General features: G+C 44.2%; 1 protein-coding gene across 3 annotated transcripts in view; it reads right to left on the bottom strand.

The window, feature by feature from the left end:
- Positions 1–20,044, bottom strand: part of CPNE4 (copine 4) — a 366,833-nt gene that overhangs the window by 61,396 nt on the left and 285,393 nt on the right. For all 3 annotated transcript variants that reach the window (XM_090046382.1, XM_090046384.1, XM_090046383.1), the window contains exons 9-10: positions 11,305–11,391; positions 4,264–4,323 (exon numbers count right to left, since the gene is read on the bottom strand). In XM_090046382.1, coding sequence (XP_089902508.1) covers positions 4,264–4,323; positions 11,305–11,391 — 147 coding nt within the window. The remainder of the gene's footprint in view (positions 1–4,263; positions 4,324–11,304; positions 11,392–20,044) is intronic.

Here is a 20,044-nt window from a genome sequence, read left to right as displayed (position 1 = left end):
CCCCTAAGTCCCTTTTGCCTGTAGTGCTAACCAGCATAGCACTGCCAAGCCTATAAGGATGCTGCAGGATTTTCTTCCAAAGGTGGAGAACCTTGCATTTTTTGGTGTTAAACACCATCAGGTTCTCACCCGACCATTTCCTGAGCCTGTCCAGGTCAGTCTGGATCGCCCTCCTGTCCTCAGGTGTGGATGCTTTCCCCCAAAGTTTGGTATTGTCAGCGAACTTGGTCAGTCCACTTCTGATACCAATGTCCACATCATTAATGAACATGTTGAATAGTGTAGACCCAAGGACAGAGCCTTGAGGGACCCCACTGGTCACAGAGCACCATGATGATTGACTTCCATCAACCACCACCCTCTGGGTCCGACCACGGAGCCAATTCCCCAGCCAGTGGATCGTGGTGGACCCAAGGCCACAACTGGCCAGTATCACCCAGAGGTGATCATGGGATACCAGATTGAAGGCTTTTTTGTACCTAGTTGGAGTTCCATTGCAGCCTTGGCTTTCCTGGTTTGCTCCCTGCAGGTCCTTTTGTCCTGTATATCTTTCAACGTTCAAAGTATTTGCGTTTCCATAGCTTCCCACTGTGCTATATGAGTATTCCATACTTGGGGCAGTGCCAGCCACTTCCTGGCGGGAGGGCTGAGGTGGGCTAGACAGAGAACTTGGGGGCCGTGCTATACATCTTCTGGCCAAAAATACTTAGTCAGCCAGGCCAGGAGCACTACACCTCTGTGGGCTGTGGGTGGGAGCATGGTGGGCTTAGCTGTGCAGGGTGGGCAGAGATGGCTCTGGGAGGAGGAGTGGGGTTTGGACAGGAGGGCTGGGAAGGGTGGCTACAGGGGGCTAAGGTAAATTTTGGGGTGGCTATAGGCCCCCCCAAGCCTCCCAAGCACTGCCCCTGATTCCATAGTAAAAGATTATATTCAAGTTTGGTCCTTTCAGATCTGTCAACAAACAACTAGTTTTTCCTATTATCATAACCTTTTGACACACAAACTACCTGTATATGCCCTGTTACTTAGAATTCTTCACATTCTTTCTGCTATACATCTTAAAGTGAAGATAATGTCTTCTGATTACAAAACTATTAACTTTGCCAACTTCTTCTGAACATTTTTCATATGACAGGGAACACAGCATTCTGCAATAAGAGCCTCTTGGAAGGAACCGTGTGGATTCTGCACTATTGATTATCAACGTCATAGAAGAAAGCTTCTTAACTAATAGTCTTATAGGGAAAAAAGTTTACTTCCGGCTTGCTGAGGTATTTGATCTAACCAAGAACTATATGCCCAGAATGGCTGTGCAAAGTATCCCAAGAGTTCACAGCATGAGGTTACAAAAGCACTCATTACTGCTTTAAATTAGCAGGTACACCAGGCTATAGCTTTTTGTTTTCAACCCTATGCTTAGCATCCAAGTTTCCCTCCCCCATCAGATGCTTTTTCAGATCACAGCTGCAGTGTACAGCCTATACACTGCGTGAACTCAAGGAAACATAATTAATTCTGAGACAAAAAAGGGTTGGATGACTTGATATGAATTTGTGAGCTCTGCAAGTGTCTTCAGGAAAAAGAGGAAAGAGGAAAAATAGTTGTAGTTCCTAAAAACTATGGCAATATTTCTATGTTGATAGTAACTTTCCATAATAGTTTTCAAGAATTCTAGAAAGCTGTCCTATGTGTTCATTTCTAGCACTGTAAATCTAGGTTACGGGGGATGGGTGTTCTAGGCATAGAGTATTTCAAGAAAGTGCCTTGGACAAGTGCAGTACTAATTGATTATGAAATGAATGCAAACGGTAAACAACTTAACTGCAGGCTGCTGGGTAATTTGACAAGGCTGCACTAAGTACAGATAAATAATCGGTACACATTCCAAAATGAAACAGTATGGCATATTTCTGGTATTTTGACTCTCCCCCAACCATGCAATTGAAAGTGATAGTGTCAGAATTTACATATACAACACCCATTTACACACATGTATGGAATACACGTTATTTTTGTGAGTAAATTAAAATATTTGTGCACATAAATAACAGTTTCCAAATGTTTCACAGGAACATGCTGAAGCTAGGTTGACCTCTGTTAAAATGTTGATGCAACAAAAATTATAACAAGGATTGTACTGGGTATCGAGACAAATAATACCTGTTGACTATGTTAACTTGAACAAAAAAAATCGGAAGAAACATTCAACAACTCATGAAATAATGGAACACCATAACATAGTAATAGATATTCTCAAGACTGTTTCACATTTATAATACTCTTCTCATCTCATGTTTCTATCAAAATTTTTGTACAACCATATTATCTGGTATTCATATATGCACAAAAGAGCTGCTTTGATCAGCCTTCTAATCTTTAAATGCTGTTGAAGAAAAGACTGCATCTAGTATGGATACTTAAAAACTCTAAGATACATAAGGTGAGTACACAGGTTTGGTGAAGTGGGTGTCAGTGAGGAAAAATTAAGGAAAAGGTCACAGAGGTTTATTTTTCATGCTGTTGTAAGTCAAGAAAATCGGACCCTCCCTTTCAACTTACTCTGGCTACGTCTGAGGAGAAACGTCTTGAAAGCAGCCAACCTCTGGGGACATAGCCCTGAACTCCTCGGACCTCCAGAACCAGAAGTTGTTGGTACCGCTTCCAGCTGTGGAGAATGTAGCTGCCTTAGTGCAGAGCTGTAGGTGGGACCAAATTAGGCTGGGAGCAGCACCATGTAAATGTGGCCACATTACCTCCTACTTTGGAGGAAGCCTAGAGCCATCTCCAAACTGGAAGCAGCGTAGCTGTGTGTATCTGGCACCAGGCAGTGTTGCTCTGTCTCTACTCGACAACATGCTGTCTGACCCCAATTCATGACCTGTATTTCAAACTTGGGATAAAAGTAACAGTTCAGGCTGTCCTTGGGGACACTGGGACATAGAATCAAAATTTAAGCTGTCCCAGAAAATTCCAATACTGTTAGGTACTTTCTTTGTTATGTGTATAAATTAATCCTATTGACTGGAATCCAGCAACTCTCACTTGTGGTGCTGAATAAGAATTAGTACAGTGCTGTTGTTATAGCAGTTCCTCAGTGAAAGTGTGTGGGAGGAGGAAGGACCTAAAGGTCGAGGAATTAGAAGTGGCTGAGTGTAGGTGGGTGTGCAGCAGTTTGGCAAGGGATTTTTTTTTTACTTTGATAGCAGGCCAACCTTAGGGGAGCTAGTATTTATGGATTTCTGATGTGTAGGGGCTTAAAAAACTGCATCTGTTGATATATTATGAAAGAAGTTGGTAACATCACTTATATATTTAAGACTGCCCACTCCTTCCCATTATAAGACTGCTAGCAGCGTGTGCTGAAATCTTACATTCTAGGTCCCTGCTTCAGGCTGATTTTTTTTTTTTTTAATTTCAGTTTAAATGGTCAAATTATTTATGAGAACAAGATTAAAGAAGAACGTATTGTTTGGTCCCTGATAAAAAAAATTTCCAACTATTAAATTACAATATTTGAGAGGGGGCAGGGTGAGGTTTGTTGAGCTAACCTGCAATATTTTTAGATAATTTCACAGGAAACAATAGTGCAACTCTCGTAGTGCACTCATAATCGTAGCTTCCATAGGTACGTCAACTTCCACAGCCCTTCTGTACAGCAATCAGAGAGAAGATGATGTTAGGTCATGGGAGATATGGACCGGGCTTTCTGGGCACACTTTTAGACAGAAGGAGGCACAAGATACTCAAAACTAGCACTCCCATGAAGCAATGTGGCACTACAGGAAAATTCAGGTTAAAGATTCTGGTTGGCTCAGCAAACCAAAATTTGATTTGGTTCAAACCTGATTTCAGCATGAGCTTACATGCTTTCTAGAATCAGGCTCTGAACAATCATGTGAAATTCTCAGGTTAGAGCCTTGCATACAACTACAGACAGCCCTGGTAAGCCAGCGTAGCTCATCTGAAGTAGATGGAAGTACCATGATTTACACCAGCTAAGGATCTGACCATACATATCATGCTGTTTTCAGTTGTTATGGTGCGCCTGTCACTATAAAAGAAAAACATTATGTTTTTGAAAACCTTGCTGTGTTAATAGAGTTCACTTTCCAGTCACAATGTATTTTGCAAAGAGAGCTTAATAATTTATCAAGAAATTTGCAAAACAACATGACAGATTTTCTTTTTCCTTTGAAGGTGATGAATTTCATGTCTGAAAGGACTTTGTTGTGTTGCAAAGCATTGCAGTAGAAAGACACTTACTGTAAACTGTATTTGGCATCCACCCATGATGTAATCTAAGAAAGAATGCATCTTGTGGATCTGGAAAAAAGAAAGCAAAGGTCCTTATTTGTATCACTAAAAAAATTCAGACTGCAACAGCTTGTTTAAAGAAAAATAAAGTGTTGGGGAGGGGTGGAGATCTGAATGGGGAGACAGAGACTATCATATAAGAAAGGAAGGAAGGGAAAGCATTGAAATGTATTTTTAAACTACTTAAAGCATGTACCCACATCAAAGGCAACGCAGAATATCAATCACCTCACAGAAGTCAAGAAGAATTTTGTGATTGCTTCAAGGAGAAGGACCAGGCATTTTTTGTGTATTCAAAGGAAGAAACTTGGATGAATAACAGAGGGACACACAAAGACATTTTTCCTGGGTGACTCTTATGAGTAGCTTATTGAACTGCATATTTTATTGCATGCTGGTATTACCAGAAAACACCTGCCACTCTATGAGCCTGCAGTTTCCATTGTCTCTTTATTTCTCCTTAGCTCCCCAAAACCCTTGTTTTTTAAAAGAATTCTTCACAAATTATTTTACAAAGATGTTGTTAAATGCACTGAAACATGCCTTAAAGTCTGAAACCTCTGATAATGAAACATGTCAAACTTCCCAGACAAAAACGTTGACATTATAGATTTGTGGTTGAGAGTATACCTCAGTAATGCAGGATACTTGGCGTGTCTACATGTGGCCATATGGTGCTGTTGTTACGGTCCTTCTGGAAGTCCTGAATGACGGTGCAGTAACACCCCGTATTGCACAGTTATTTTTAGCTGTTATGTTGCTGTAGCAGCATGCTATAATGAGGGAACACATTGCTATGGCAATGTAGCACATTGCTACAGCGACATAGCGTTACGTGTAGATGCGCCCACCAAGTATTATTTGGTTGTCATAATCTATCCCCCAGACAGGCATAAGAAAACGAGAAAAATCAGGAGCACAGTTGGAAATTTTCTGATGGAACTTTTTCCATTGGAAAGTACCTGTCAATATATAGTTTCATAGTTTCTAGGGTCGGAAGAGACCTGAGTAGATCATCTAGTCCGACCCCCTGCCATGGCAGGAAAGAGTACTGGGGTCAAACAACCCCAGCAAGATGTGCATCTAACCTCCTCTTAAACACCCCCAGGGTAGGAGCCAGCACCACTTCTCTTGGAAGTTGGTTCCAGACCCTAGCCGCCCTGACTGTGAAGTAGCGCCTCCTGATATCTAGCCTAAATCTACCCTCTGCCAGCTTGTGACCGTTATTCCTGGTCACTCCTGGCGGTGCTCGGGGGAACAGTGACTCCCCCAATGCCTGCTGATCCTCCCTGACTAGTTTATAACAGGCCACTAGATCCCCCCTCAGCCTTCTCTTCTGGAGGCTGAACAGGTTCAGGTCCTGTAGCCTCTCCTCGTAGGGCCTGCCCTGTTGTCCCCTGATCATGTGATTGGCCCTCCTCTGGACCCTCTCCATGCTGTCCACATCCCTCTTGAAGTGCGGTGGCCAGAACTGGACGCAGTACTCCAGCTGCAGCTTGACCAGCGTCGCATAGAGGGGGAGGATCACCCCTTTGGACCTGCTCGAGATGCATCTGTGGATGCATGACAAGGTGCGGTTGGCCTTCCTGACTGCCTCCCCACACTGCCGGCCCATGTTCATCTTGGAGTCAGTGATGACTTCAAGATCCATTTCCGCCTCTGTGCTGACAAGAGGGGAGTTCCCTAACCTGTAGGTATGGTGCCGGTTGTGCCTCCCCAGGTGCATCACTTTGCGCTTGTCTGTGTTGAATCCCATCCCATTACGTAGAAACATGCTGATGTTGTGAAATCTTCTGATAAAAATCAGTCAGGCTTTGCAGACTGCTTTCTTGCTCATTGTGCTTCTTCCCAGATTCCTGCCTAACAGGATTTAAGATCGTTAGGAACTTGGAAGAAGACATCTTCTGCCAGGGTTTTAAAAGTTTCCAGTTTCCATGCTGGGGAGAAGGGAACTTAGTGGCCTGGGAAGCTTTGGGGCTGGATACAGACAGTGCACATTTACTGGAACTCGCCCTCCTCCTAGCTGTCACCAGCCCTGACATAGTAGGGATCACAGAAACGTGGTGGGACTCATCGCATGACTGGGCGGTGAGTGTCAAGGGCTATAGGCTATACAGGAAGGACAGGATAGGAAGGAAAGGTGGAGGAGTAGCACTCTACATCAAGGAGGAATATACTTCCTCGTTAATTAGCAAGGGGGTAGAGGGGGGGCACTCTGAGGTGCTCTGGGTTAGAGTAAAAGGCAGGCCAGGGGAGAGAGACTTAACGGTGGGAGTCTACTATAGACCTCCCAACCAGGGAGAAGAGCTCGACCAGGAATTCTTAGGTCAGCTTACAGAGGAAGTGAGGGCTAAGGATGTGGTCATCATGGGGGACCTGAACTTCCCAGACATCTGCTGGGAGGAGCAGTCAGCCAAGTCTGATCGCTCACGTCGGTTCTTAGCCAGAGTGCAGGACCTCCATCTAACCCAGGAGGTGCACAGTCCCACCAGGGGAGACGCCTTGTTGGACCTGGTGCTGGCCACGGGTGATGACCTGGTGAGGGGGCTGCGGGTGATGGGCCACCTGGGAGACAGTGATCATCGCTTGCTGGAATTCACCATCCAGCGTAAGGTGGCAAAGGGCTGCAGCAAGGCAACAGCCCTAGACTTTAGGAGGGCTGACTTCAACAAGCTAAGGAGGATCGTTGGGGAAGCGCTGAGGACCCAGAGGGGAAGGGAATCAGATGTCGAAGGTGAGTGGTTGCTCCTTAAGGAGACGATCCTCCATGCCCAAAGGGAGGTAATCCCAACAAGGGTCAAAGGGAGCAGGAGGGCACATAAACCCCCATGGCTCACTAAGAGCATCCGGGAATGTCTCCTTGCTAAAAGGGAGGCATATACCCAATGGAGAGATGGGGTCATCACCAAGAAGGACTATGTTACAGTCGCCCGAGGATGTAGGGGGGCAGTCAGGAGGGCCAAGGCAGAGTTGGAGATAGGACTAGCTTCCCGGATTAAGGACAATAAGAAGTCCTTCTTCAAATACATAGGGGGTAAAAAGAGGGTCCCGGGTAATGTGGGGCCCCTGCAGGACACGATGGGCAACTTAGTCATCACGCCAGATGACAAAGCTAACATATTTAACGATTTCTTTGCCTCTGTCTTCCTAAGTAGGGACCAGTTCAGCCACCTCCCTGCTGGGCCCCCCTCGGGCCCCGGGAGAGACACGCCTGGGCCAGGGGTTAGCGAGGAGTTAGTTAGGGTACTTCTGGAGAGGCTGGACGTGTTCAAGTCCGCTGGTCCGGACGATCTTCACCCTAGGGTTCTACAGGAACTGGCCGAGGTCATTGCGGGACCCCTGGCGCGGCTCTATGAGCACTCGTGGTGCTCTGGCGAGGTACCGGAGGACTGGAAGAGGGCCAATGTGGTCCCTATCTTCAAAAAGGGAAAAAAAGAGGACCCGGGAAATTACAGGCCAGTTAGTCTTACCTCAATCCCGGGTAAGCTCTTTGAAAAAATTATCCTGGCACACATCCAGGAGGGCCTTGCGGGGGAATGCATGCTCAGGGGCAACCAACATGGGTTCATCAGTGGCAGGTCTTGTCAGACCAACCTGGTGGCCTTTTACGATCAGGTCACCAAATCATTAGACGCAGGGGTTGCTGTGGATGTAGTCTTTTTGGACTTACGGAAGGCTTTCGACACTGTCTCTCACCCTGTCCTCATCAAAAAGCTGGGAGACTGTGGTGTCGATGCCCACACGGTCAAATGGGTCGCCAACTGGTTGGAGGGCCGCACCCAGAGGGTGGTAGTGGATGGGTTCTTCTCGACCTTGAAGGATGTGGGCAGTGGGGTTCCGCAGGGCTCGGTCCTCGGGCCCGCACTGTTCAACATCTTCATCAGTGACTTGGATGACGGGGTAGAAAGCACCCTGTTCAAGTTTGCTGATGACACTAAGATGTGGGGGGATGTGGGTGCACTAGAAGGGTGCAATAGGCTACAAGCTGACCTTGACAGGTTGCAATGGTGGGCGGATGAGAATAGGATGGGGTTTAACACTGATAAGTGCAAGGTGTTGCACATGGGGAGGAAGAACCGGCACCACACTTACAGGTTGGGGAACTCCCCTCTTGCCAGCACGGAGACGGAAAAGGATCTTGGAGTTGTCATTGACTCCACGATGAACATGGGCCGGCAGTGTGGGGAGGCAGTCAAGAAGGCCAACCGTACCCTGTCATGCATCCACAGATGCATCTCGAGCAGGTCCAGGGAGGTGATCCTCCCCCTCTATGCGGCACTGGTCAGGCCGCAGCTGGAGTACTGCGTCCAGTTCTGGGCGCCACACTTCAAGAGGGACGTGGACGATATGGAAAGAGTCCAGAGGAGGGCCACTCGTATGATCAGGGGTCAGCAGGGCAAGCCTTATGAGGAGAGGCTACGGGACCTGAACCTGTTTAGCCTCCACAAGAGAAGGTTAAGGGGGGACCTTGTGGCCTGCTACAAACTGGTCAGGGGGGATCAGCAGGTATTGGGGGAGGCCCTGTTCCCCCGTGCGCTGCCAGGAGTGACCAGGAATAACGGTCACAAGCTGGCGGAGGGTAGGTTTAGATTAGATATTAGGAGGCGCTACTTCACAGTCAGGGTGGCTAGGGCCTGGAACCAGCTTCCAGGGGAAGTGGTGCAGGCTCCTAGCCTGGGGATTTTTAAAAGGAAGTTAGATGAGCACCTTGCCGGGGTCATCTGACCCCGGGGCTCTTTCCTGCTAAGGCAGGGGGTCGGACTAGATGATCTACCTAGGTCCCTTCCGACTCTAGCTACTATGAAACTATGAAACTATGAAACTGGTGAATCTGTACCCATCTGTACTAGAACAGAAGTTCAGTACACATAGACTGGTTTAAAAATGGAAGAACCTGGTCTAAGATTTGCCCCCCATCACAACGGGTGAATGTGTCCTGTTCACTACTGATCTAAACTACACTGTTTACAGAAAATTACATCGCTTAGATAGATTCTACCTTAGGCTTTTTGAATGTTTGTATCTAGCCTGGGTGTCCTGACCAGAAGACAGATTGGCAGAGTCTGACCTGTTTGTGAAGGAACTTGGAACCAGGGCTGCTCAGTGTCCTCACTGCTTGGAGATGCTTAGCAATTTTGTTTGGAAAAGTCAAAACAAATGGCACTTTGATCTTTTTTCAAAATGAAAGCTGGGAATTCCCATTCCATGGGAGATTTTGAATTTTATTCCTCTATGGATCTAAACTCTATTTTTTTATTTCATCATTTCCCTCAAAGTAATTGGACCCTCCCTTTGAGGTCAGAAGTCAAATACATATTATTTATAAAGCCACAATTGGCAGCACTGCTTTATAAAGTGAATCTGTAAATAAGGCATTAGAAAATTCCATGTTTATTTTCTGTTATGATTTACATATCTCCTGTGCTTTATTTACAGGTACAAATACAGTTTTACAGCTTCCAGCTTCAGACACAGCCTGGTCTTCTAGGCTAGAGACGGAAGTTACACATAAATCAGCTTAAATGATCAGAAACTGGTCTAAACCTGTAAAAGAACAGAAGTTCAGTACACATAAACTAGTTTCAAAATGGTTGAAACTGGTTTAAGATAAACCTGGTTGAATGTAGTATCAGACTTAACTGATTTGGGTCAAACCGGTTTATGAAACTTCTGTCTCAGACCCCTTCCTAGTTCAAGTTAAGTCACAGTCCCCCAGCATCCCAGCATTTTGCAGCTCTGGGCTGGGCTGTGCTGTCTGCTCCAAAGAGCAGGGCTGGCCTTTCCCCCCTGCTCCCTAGCTGGAGCATTAAGGGCTGGCTGAGAAGGGGGCTGGAGGGCAAGCCCAGCTGGAGATGCAGCCCAGTCTGTGGGGGGGAGGGGTGAACGCCTTCCCCCCTCCACCCTTAGGCAAACCCCAGCTGGGGTAGGGGGTCGAACACCCCACCCCCTGCTCAAACTTACTGCTGGCTGCAACTGTGGACTACAAATCCCAGATGCACCTGGACGCAGGAAGAGGAAGTGATGAGCAACCCTGTAGAGTCCTGCTACTGTGATTCTGGACTGCAAATCCCAGTGACCTTGAGGGCAGCAGGAGGAGGAAGTAAACACAAAGCCAGAGAGCCATACTGTAGTGGCCCCTGGCTTGTGGCCTGAGCCGCTGCAAACATGTGGCTGCATTTCCTGAATCAAAGGTAAATGTCTGTTCATTGCTGTTTCAATTTAACCTGTGCAGCTTAAACTAACCTGCAAAGACTTAATCAATTTAGCCTCAGGCTTTTTGGCCATCTGTACCTGGCCCTAGAGTCAAGTTGGGCTATTATTTCTCCTTCATCATCACCAGTAATAAATATTACATTCATATGCTAGTTACACCTGGTTAATGCCATATATTCAGATGAAATCCTCTGTAACTTCTGTGCATTACAGTGGGCTTCTGTGCACTTCCTCAGGGAGACCTGAAATTTGTAAGCAATTGTGCTGATCATGTGCAAGGAGATGAATTCAGACAACTTCCTCCAGCTGTGGTGACTTCATAGTGCTAACAGGAATGAAAAGCAGTGCAATTTATTTCTGTTACTCTAGTAGGGGAATTTGACTTTGACTACAAACTAAGATCATTTCTGTTGAGCAAGAAGATGCCACAAGCAGAAGGGCACTTGAAGCACCTACTTTAAAGCATACCTGACAAAGCCTTGATCCATTTTTACCTAATGATGACATCCTCTAGGCAACTCGTTTGTTGCTGGTTCCTTTAGTGGTAGCTTATTATGACAGGTTTTGCTCTATTTTTATAATATGATGATGCCTAAAAAAGAGACTTGTTAGAACCAAAACAGTTTTCCTTTGTCCTTTCAGTGTTATCATTTTTAGTATCACAGTTTGACTTCTTTCTATTTTTTTGTCATCTCCATTTCCAATAACTCTTTAAATATGCATTATTAAAAACCGGGAATAAGAACAGACAAAGATTCTTCTTTCAAATATAAGTACCTTGCATTGGTTAAGAATGACAATGCCTGAATTCTTGTAATTCTTCTTCTTTGCTTTATACTTGGGATTTATGCACTCCCACTGTACCTGTGAAAATAGCAGACACTGCATGAAACACAATTCATGTACAAATGTATAATTAATTATGATTACACAATATGCTATCTACAGTTGACTCAGGTCCCAAGCTGGGGGTAGTAGAAGATATACCGGAGGGCAGGGCTAGGATGCACAGACATCTTGACAAATTGGAGGATTGGACTAAAAGAAATCTCATGAAGTTCAATAAGGAGAAGTGCAAAATCCTGTACTTAGGATGGAATAATTCCATGTACCAGTACAGGCTGGGGACAGACTGGTTAAGTAGCAGTTCTGCAGAAAAGGACCTGTGGGCTACAGTGGACAGTAAGCTGAACATGAGCTAACAATGTGCCCTTGTTGTGAAAAGGGCTAAAAGCATACTGTGTTCTATTATTAGGAATGTTGCCAGCAAATTGAGAAAAGTGATTATTCTTCTCTATTCAGCACTGGTGAAGCCACATCTAGGCTAGGGACAGACATTTAAAAAGCCTGAGCCTGAAATGATTCAACCTTTGCAGGTTAGTTTAACCTGCAAAGCTTGAACCAATTTGGAGGTGAATAGACATTCCCTTTTCATTTCAGAAATGCAGGCACATGCCTGCAGTAGTTCAGGCTAGAGGCTGGGGGCACTAGAGCAGCCCTGCCTTCCCTTCCACAGTACTGAGCTGAGGGAGGGCATGACCAGTCCCAGCAGGATGCTCTGATTAGCCCAGCAGGGAATTGATAATACTGTTTATCGCCCCTAATTCAGTGTTTACCACTCCGTTAAGAAAACAACAGAGGGACATTACTAGCTACCTGTTCATTCTGCCTTTGTCACAGTACAGACCGTAGCCAGCATGTGGCCTGCTAGCTAATACACAGATACCTCTCAGCAAGGCAGACAGGAGGAGGGAATTCCTGCTTAGCAGGGAGTGGGGTGGGGGAGAAGGAGGGGAGCAGCCTGCAAGTTTCTGACAGAGCTGTAGCCAGGGAGAAGGAGGGGGTGCAGGCCAGCTCTGTTGTGGAGCACACAGCCCCACCCAGCCCTGAGAGTATTCCAAGATACTAGGGGTATCTGGTTTAACTTAAACCAGCAAGGGGTCTGGGACAGACACTGCATAAACTGGTTTGACACAAATCAGTTAAGTCTGATACTGCATTCAACCAGGTTTATCTCAAACTGGTTTCAGCCATTTACAAAATGGTTTATGTGCACAGAACATCTGTTACAGGTTTAGCCAGTTTCTGCTCACTTAAACTGGTTTATTGCGTAATGTCTGTCCCTAGCCCTGGAGTAGTGTGTCCAGCTTTGGGTCCCCCACTACAGAAAAGGCGTAGACAAATTGGAAAGAGACCAAATAAAGTGCAATGGTCTTCAAATTGCAGCAAGGGAAGTTTAGCTTAGATATTAGGGAAATCTGTCTCATTAGGAGAGTAGTAAAACACTGGAGCAGGTTACCCAGAGAATGGTGCAGTCTCCAGCCTTGGAGGTTTTGAAGACGGGGCTAGACAAAGCTTTGGCTGAACTGATCTAGTTGGGGATGGTCTTGATTTGAGCCATGGGTTAGACTAGACGACCTCTTAAGGTCCCTTTCAACCCTCATTTTCTATAATTCTATGATTGTATGAAGTCCCATGAAAGCATCCAAGGACATAAAAGGCTACACAGTAACCATGCAGGAAATGATTTTAAACTAAGTGAAGCCGAAATAGAAACATTCCAGAGAATATACACAAAGTACTCAGACAGATATCTACCTATCAAGACGTGTGGACACAAATGGAGATTTTACAAGTTTAGAGACCAGGGGAAGCAAACTGATACTCTATATTAAATAAGGGACTCTCTCTCTACATATTTACACTGGGGGTTTATTTCAAACAAAAGTAAACTCAGAACTTCTAATTGGAAAACTAAGTGCTTGCCTTAACTCGCTTTATTGTAAGACCTTTGTGATAGCAATATTATAGGCCATATGTGCTATACAAAAGTAAGCAGTTAAAAAAGTCAGGAAGAGGCATGTAAGCAATGGAGTTAAATTACTGCTCTAATTATGAGTTCAAAGTTTGAAAATTTGGTCCTAAAGCCTGTCCTAAATCAAAAAAAACAACTAAAGTTGAAACATAGTCCATGTGTCTCTGTAAAATGTTTTGGCTTTGAGAAAACAGGATGTCTCAATGAAAAAAAAAAAAATCGAAAAAGTTAATATTTAAAAGTAGAGTTTAATCAGAATTTTTTGACTAAGTTATTTTTTTCACAGAAACACTGATTTACAAAAAAACCATTTTGTGGAGCTGCATTACTTTAAACCCACATCTGTATACATAAGTATTCATTTGCATTTATAGCATCCAATTGAAAATGTTCTGCTACATATATGCATTTAAGGCCTATGATTTATGAATATTACCTTTAGTGTTATTTCAGAGGTTGTTTATTAACAATGGGGGAAAACGCTTAAGAAAATGTGTAAGGTCTGATACAATGCTAGGAAAAAAATGTTTAAATCTCCAAAAAGGGCCAGTGTGGCCTATCATTGTAAATAACTATTTAATCATTTTAAAATTTATGATACTGACTTAATTTTGTTACTGTATTTTATATATTTGGGGGGACACTCTTCATTTGAGGCCTGACTGAGCAAGATATTTAAGCATGAGATACGTTTTAGGCATATGAGTAGTCCCACTGACTTCATTGGTCCTTAGACCAAGTTGTGGCACAACTACTTTCAACAGACAAAATTTCAAAATCAGAGTTTCTTTCCAAATATCAAGAGGGGTAGAAAGCATATTGCTTCAGAACAATGTGTGAATTTCTCCCTGCCGTGGAGTAAGTGGGCTGCCTGCACAGAACTCCCAATCCCTGTGTTCTGGAAAACAAATGACATAGCTGAAAATGGAAAAAGAAAAAAAGGAAAACTATTTGTAAACTGTATAAAGCACAGCTGCCTACTCCACAGTCTGCCCCATAGCTCAATTATTCGTCTTGTGAAATGAATTTTCCAGCTGAGGAAACAGGTAGACACAGGACCACATGTTCCTGGGAAATCCTCCAGCAACTATTTTTCTGTGCTCAGAGGATAATGAAAGCTCAAGGAAATACCACTCCTGCAAAAAGGACAGCCCTTCAGATCATAGTATGACAGAGCCATGAACACCTATTCATGGTCTGACTATAATGTACAAATACTAATTACTCAAGGGTGGATACATCGACACTAGGGAAGATAGTTTAATGTACAGTTATCCCATAAATGTACTAGAAGCATTTATAAAAGGACATTTCTTAGTTTATAAATTACAGTAGAGACAAGATGATCTAGTGGACAGAGCAAAACCTAGTAGTCAGGAGAACTGTTCCCAGCTCTGACAGTAATTACACTGAACAGGCACTGACAAACATCTCTACCTCTTTTTCTCCCAGCCCCTCCTGGATGATGTTCATATATTCTGGTCAGATATGTGGTCTACAAACCATATAGAAAAGACTAGGATGTTGGCCCTTGGTCAAGTTGTTTGCCTTTTCTGTGCTAGCTCTAAGTTGTTGATTGCAATGTCTACCTGCGTTTGTAAAGCACTTGAGATCCATGGGCATTTATAGACATGGTCCAGGAGGATGGGTGTAGGCACAGCTCTGAGAGCCACATTAATTAAAAGCACCCGGAGTGTCATGTGTATCAGCGTCCTCACACTGAAAAAAGGTGGCAGAGCGCTTTGAATTGAAGCTCATTGACCAAGCTTTAGTTTAAAGTGCCCCACTGCCATTTTCCAGTGTGGGGACGCTAGAGTCTGTTGGAGCACAGTAATTACCACACTCCAGCAGACTCTATTAATCAATTCTTCTCTGATGTGCTGGAATTACAATGTGTCGAGCAGCCTCCCTGCACATGTATAGGAGCCCCATGTGACAAGCTCTATCTAATGCCTAAGCAGTGGTATTCTATGTACACTTAACTAAAACCCGAGTGACTGGTGTCACAAGCTGAAGAAACAGAAAAATTAGGAAATCAATGGCAACTGAACAAACTGAAGGAAAGAACAATTCTGCAGCAGCTAACCCATTAGCTGATGCATTTATACTACTGCATTTATACTATTTGATGTACTATGGTATACTGCAAAGCTTTTTTTAAACACTGATTCTATGCTCTCAGTTTCTGCTCAATCAAAAAAAAGTCTTAAATATTTTGAAACAAGCTTATCTCTTTTCTTACTTACCTGTCAAGATCTGGTTCCAGAGCTCTGCTTTTCTACAGCAGGAGCTGAAGATATGACAAGAACCATTTCCTAAAATTCCCTGTACAACTCCTGCCTAGTCATCAACTCTTCTAAAGGGAAGAGAATCCTCTTGCCATCTAAGTCTTGGCATATAAATTATGAAGAACACTGAGTTTCAGCTATCTTGCTTACAATGGAAAACCAATTTTAAATTTTAGCCTACTCAATTCAAAGTCCTAAATTCTGACTTTGACTTGAGATCTGTCACTTTGCTTTAATGATTCATTTTCCTTTTTTAAATTAACTTTTCAGCAGAAAGGAATTTAATACAGACTCTGTAAGTCTGACGTTACTGTTAAGCACTATGAAATTTAGATCAATCTTCCTAGCAGAGTACCAGGAAGTTAACATTTATTTTGGATTTCTGGTGGCTCTGGGCTAGGTGAGCTCTTTTGTCAAACAACAAAGTGAGTTTGAAATAGAAAGCAATATGACTCCATCACTGCCTACTAACTTAGTAAAGGTGTTGAGTCATATGTACAGTGAATTCAAATATAGATTCATTTGGGATTTCTTTAACAACAAATTTAAATCAGGTTGAAAGAAACTTTTGGAGAAAAATCTGGATCAGTTTTTGGTTTTTTTGTAGGGATAACTGGTGAAACAACGTTGATGTTTGTAAGATTCTAATTCTCCCTTCACTGTAACATGGGACACAGTTTCCAACAAAAGACACTAATCCCTAAAACCATAGGTTTTAATTCATCAAGCCTCCCTCTTTCCTCTCGTTTCCTAGAATAGGAGTTAAAGATTGTGTGTCCTACTGGACCCAATGCACATGTAAAGAAAGGTATTAATGATGACGCTTGGCTCCCCTTGGCCTAACATTTAAAGACCTGAACTTTGAACAGAAGATTCCCAATTAATGGCATTGCATTAGCCAGTGCATCAGATAAAGATACATGACTGAGGGAGCCCCATGTATTCTGAGGCAAAAGAAATAATGACAAAGAACAAAAAATAACCCTGTGTGTTTTCTTCCTGATGATTCAGAAGGAGCACTTGCCTTTCACGGCAAATTTCATCTCTCTATGCCTGAAAGGGATAGTTCATTCACAAGGCAGCCCTCATTTCCCCACAACACCTGTAGGGCAGGTCAAGTTTTCATCACTGCCATCTCCTGGAAGTGCCTGCCAGGGCAGACTAGCTGTTTTTGTCTCTGCCAGGCGCTCCACAGGAGACTTGCAGCTAGGGGATTCATGAAGATTAGCACATCTTCTGTTTTTCTGACCAGGATTCTAGAGGTTTTGGAGTTATGGGGCACTTGTACACGTGACACCGTTACCATGTACATGTCACAAAAATGTCTCTGTGTGGTTTAATGATGTCGCACTCTACATGTGCAAGAGTTTGGGGGATTTTAAGACAGTCTATATAATTCAAACTAAATTACATCCTAACGTAGTTTAGTTTGCAATGATACACTGCAGCTATTAGTTAGCTCACCTCCCCCCCCCAGCCATGGAAGAGTTGGGGACGCACCGCAGATTAAAAGGACTGGGCCCCTTGCCACTTCTTCTTCCCAGAAGCTTGCTGAAGGCAGAAGAGTTGGATTGGGGTCAGGGAAGAGTTGGATTGGGCTGGGTGCTGCCTCCAAGCTCCCCTTGCTATGGCAGTAATGGAAAAATAAATCCCCACTGTTTCAATTAAAACCCACCATTTCAATTTAGAGGGCATAGAATGTGACCCTAAAGACTAAACCCCAGTCATGTGTACAGGCACCCATGCTGACTGGGATCAGGTTACTTAAGGAGCAATAGCTCTCATGGATTTGATCCTCTGAAGCTCAAAAAAGAACTCAAGGTGTCCACTAAAGCTGGGCATGGTCAGAACATCCCTGGCATGTCACCAAAGTTAATAACTGCTTTACCATTTTACACATACCCTTATCACCTGAATGTCCAGGGGAGGGGCTCAGAACAATATTCAAGAGGTCTGACAGAGGAAGGACCCAGACCTCTACCACTGAGGCTTCCTGCCATATCTCCCATATTGTTTTTGTATGATGAAAGAGACTCACAAGTAAGATAATAACATTCCCATAGGAAACTAGTTTCCTGATCTGGAACTGACACTAGAGATACTCTCTCCCCCTGCCTGCCCCCCCCTTTGGTTTTTTTTCCATAATTCAGAGACAAATCTTTCTATTCTATTCTATAACTTCTCCAGCTGCTTTAGAGTCCAATGAGTCATATTTCTGTGTTCCCCCCCAAAAATCCATCTGGTTCTATTGCCTTTACTTTCAAAGTTGTATGATTTGTTTTGTTTTTACTTAGAAGAGGATTTCTCCATTCAAATGTCAACAGCTTTACCAATTAATCTTTACCCTTCCCTTCTTTCTGCTGTAAAAGTTGTCAGATTGATTAATGCCTTAGTAAATGCTACATAAAAACTGCACAGTATGAGGCCAGATTAAGGAGGGTATCCCACCAACAGACAGTCCACCTCTAGTGAGAACAGAATTTAAGCATACACTTAGATAGTCAAATCAATGTTATTCTGAATAGTAATAGACTTAGCATGTGCTTAAAGAAAGGAAGGCTATGACTAAATTGTGAAGTTTTGGAATGACAGGACTCAAGGAAGTGCAAAGTAGCGGAATGAGATATGTCTCAACCTATAACCATTCTGTCTTGGAAAAGAGCATCATGAACAATTGGTGACCTCTGACCAAAAAAGCTTAATGTCTCATTCAGAGAATGAACCTTCCCTTCTGCAAACACATGGAAGTCTGACCAGTATTAAAAAAAAGAACCACCAATACATCAGTTCCAGCCAGTCACAAGTCCCTCATTTTGAGCTGGGTTGGGGCAGGGTCTGGGCAGTCAGGGGCCACATGAGCCAGAGACTCAGTGGTTGCAAGCCACTTGGGCTGCATGCTACGTGTGCCAGGGGGCAGACAGCCCCCCTTGGTTCCCCCTGTCACATTGACAGCCCTTCCCTCCCAGCCATGTGTGACACCCCCCTGCAGTGTAGACAGCCTGACTCCCTCTTTTGCTGCACATGCATAGCACAAGCAGTACAGTCTCTTCCCACAACACTGTGTAGCATAGACACTCCATCCCCCTCTCACTTTGTTTCTGTTCCCCCAGGAGTGGGGGCAGGAAGTAGAAGCTGGAGGAGGGAATGGGAGCCTGAAGAGCCCAGCCAGCATGGCAGGAGAAATGTTTCTTGTCCAGGTTGTATGCTAACTCTTCAGGGGCTTCCTGCAGCCTGTGTGCTGCCAGTTAGAGAAAGCCAAATACAAGCCTGTCTAAAAGAAGCACATATCCTATCCTACCCGTGTTCACATCAGGCTGGGGACTGAAACTGCCCTAGTGTTTCATGCTTGATGTACTCCTGGCAATGGAGGGAGGACAGACATCTGTTCTCACCCTCCTAGCTCTCTCTACAGCATTTTGTGCTATTGGACATACTGGTTCATATTGGACACTGAAGAAAGGTGAAGGTCCCTGGAGGAATATGTTAAAATGGTCTGAAAACTTCCTAGAGATTCACACCCAAGAAGAAGTGATACGAAACCACATTGCAACCAAGGTTATAGCTGAAGAAGAGTCAGCTGAACCTCACCAAGACAAAAGTGGTTGCAAGTGGTGGTGATGCAGCCCCAGTGCAGCCTCTTTGGGTTGAAGGCAAGTGGCTGAAGCACGTGTACAGAAAGTTGGCTAGGGGACTGTCTTATCCTGGTGGGTAATGGATTAGCCTCAGTTACAAACACTTTCACTACCTTTCAGCTGAGCTACAATAATGGAACATACCTGGGCGTGAAGCCTACAGCACTTTGGAAATTCCAGCTGGTACTAAAATCTATGTTATCTCTACTCATCAATACAAGCCACTGAGAGGACTTCAGACCTGTATATAGCCATCTGTGCTAACTTCCCATAGGATCCTGAATCAAGCTGGAATTCAAGGTTTCCCACTGCCTAAGTCCAAGATATCTAAACAATACCTAAAGTGCCAAGCTGAAAAACATAGCTCCACTCCTCTGGCTCAGTGGAACTCTTTGCAACAGAGCAAAACTACATAGAAAACAGAGTTTTCTTAAGACCAGACTGAGACTGGTGCAGGGCTCTGGGAGAGGGTGGCTCAGGAATCTTATCCTATCCCCAGCTGGTGCTGCTGCTGCTGCTTTAAGGGCAAGAACCAGAGCAGCCAGAGCATGCAGCAGTGGCAGCATCAGCAGTAACAGCAGCAGCTGGGGATGGGGCAAGATTCCTGAGCCACCCTCTTCTACAGCCCTCCTCCCACTCTTCCATAGGGCTTGCCCAGTGCACAACCTTGCTTGTTATGCCACTGTAAAATCAGTACTCTATTGTTTATGCTCTCTACTTGGTGAGACGATGAGGTTCTAAACAACACATCATACATGTTAATCATGTCACTTAATTCACTA

This window comes from Crocodylus siamensis, chromosome 5, assembly GCF_052110815.1.
Source record: "Crocodylus siamensis isolate JL-2025a chromosome 5, ASM5211081v1, whole genome shotgun sequence".
Lineage (NCBI taxonomy): Eukaryota > Metazoa > Chordata > Crocodylia > Crocodylidae > Crocodylus > Crocodylus siamensis.
The sequence above is the reverse complement of the archived record's forward strand: the minus strand, read 5'-3'. Positions and strand labels throughout refer to the sequence as shown.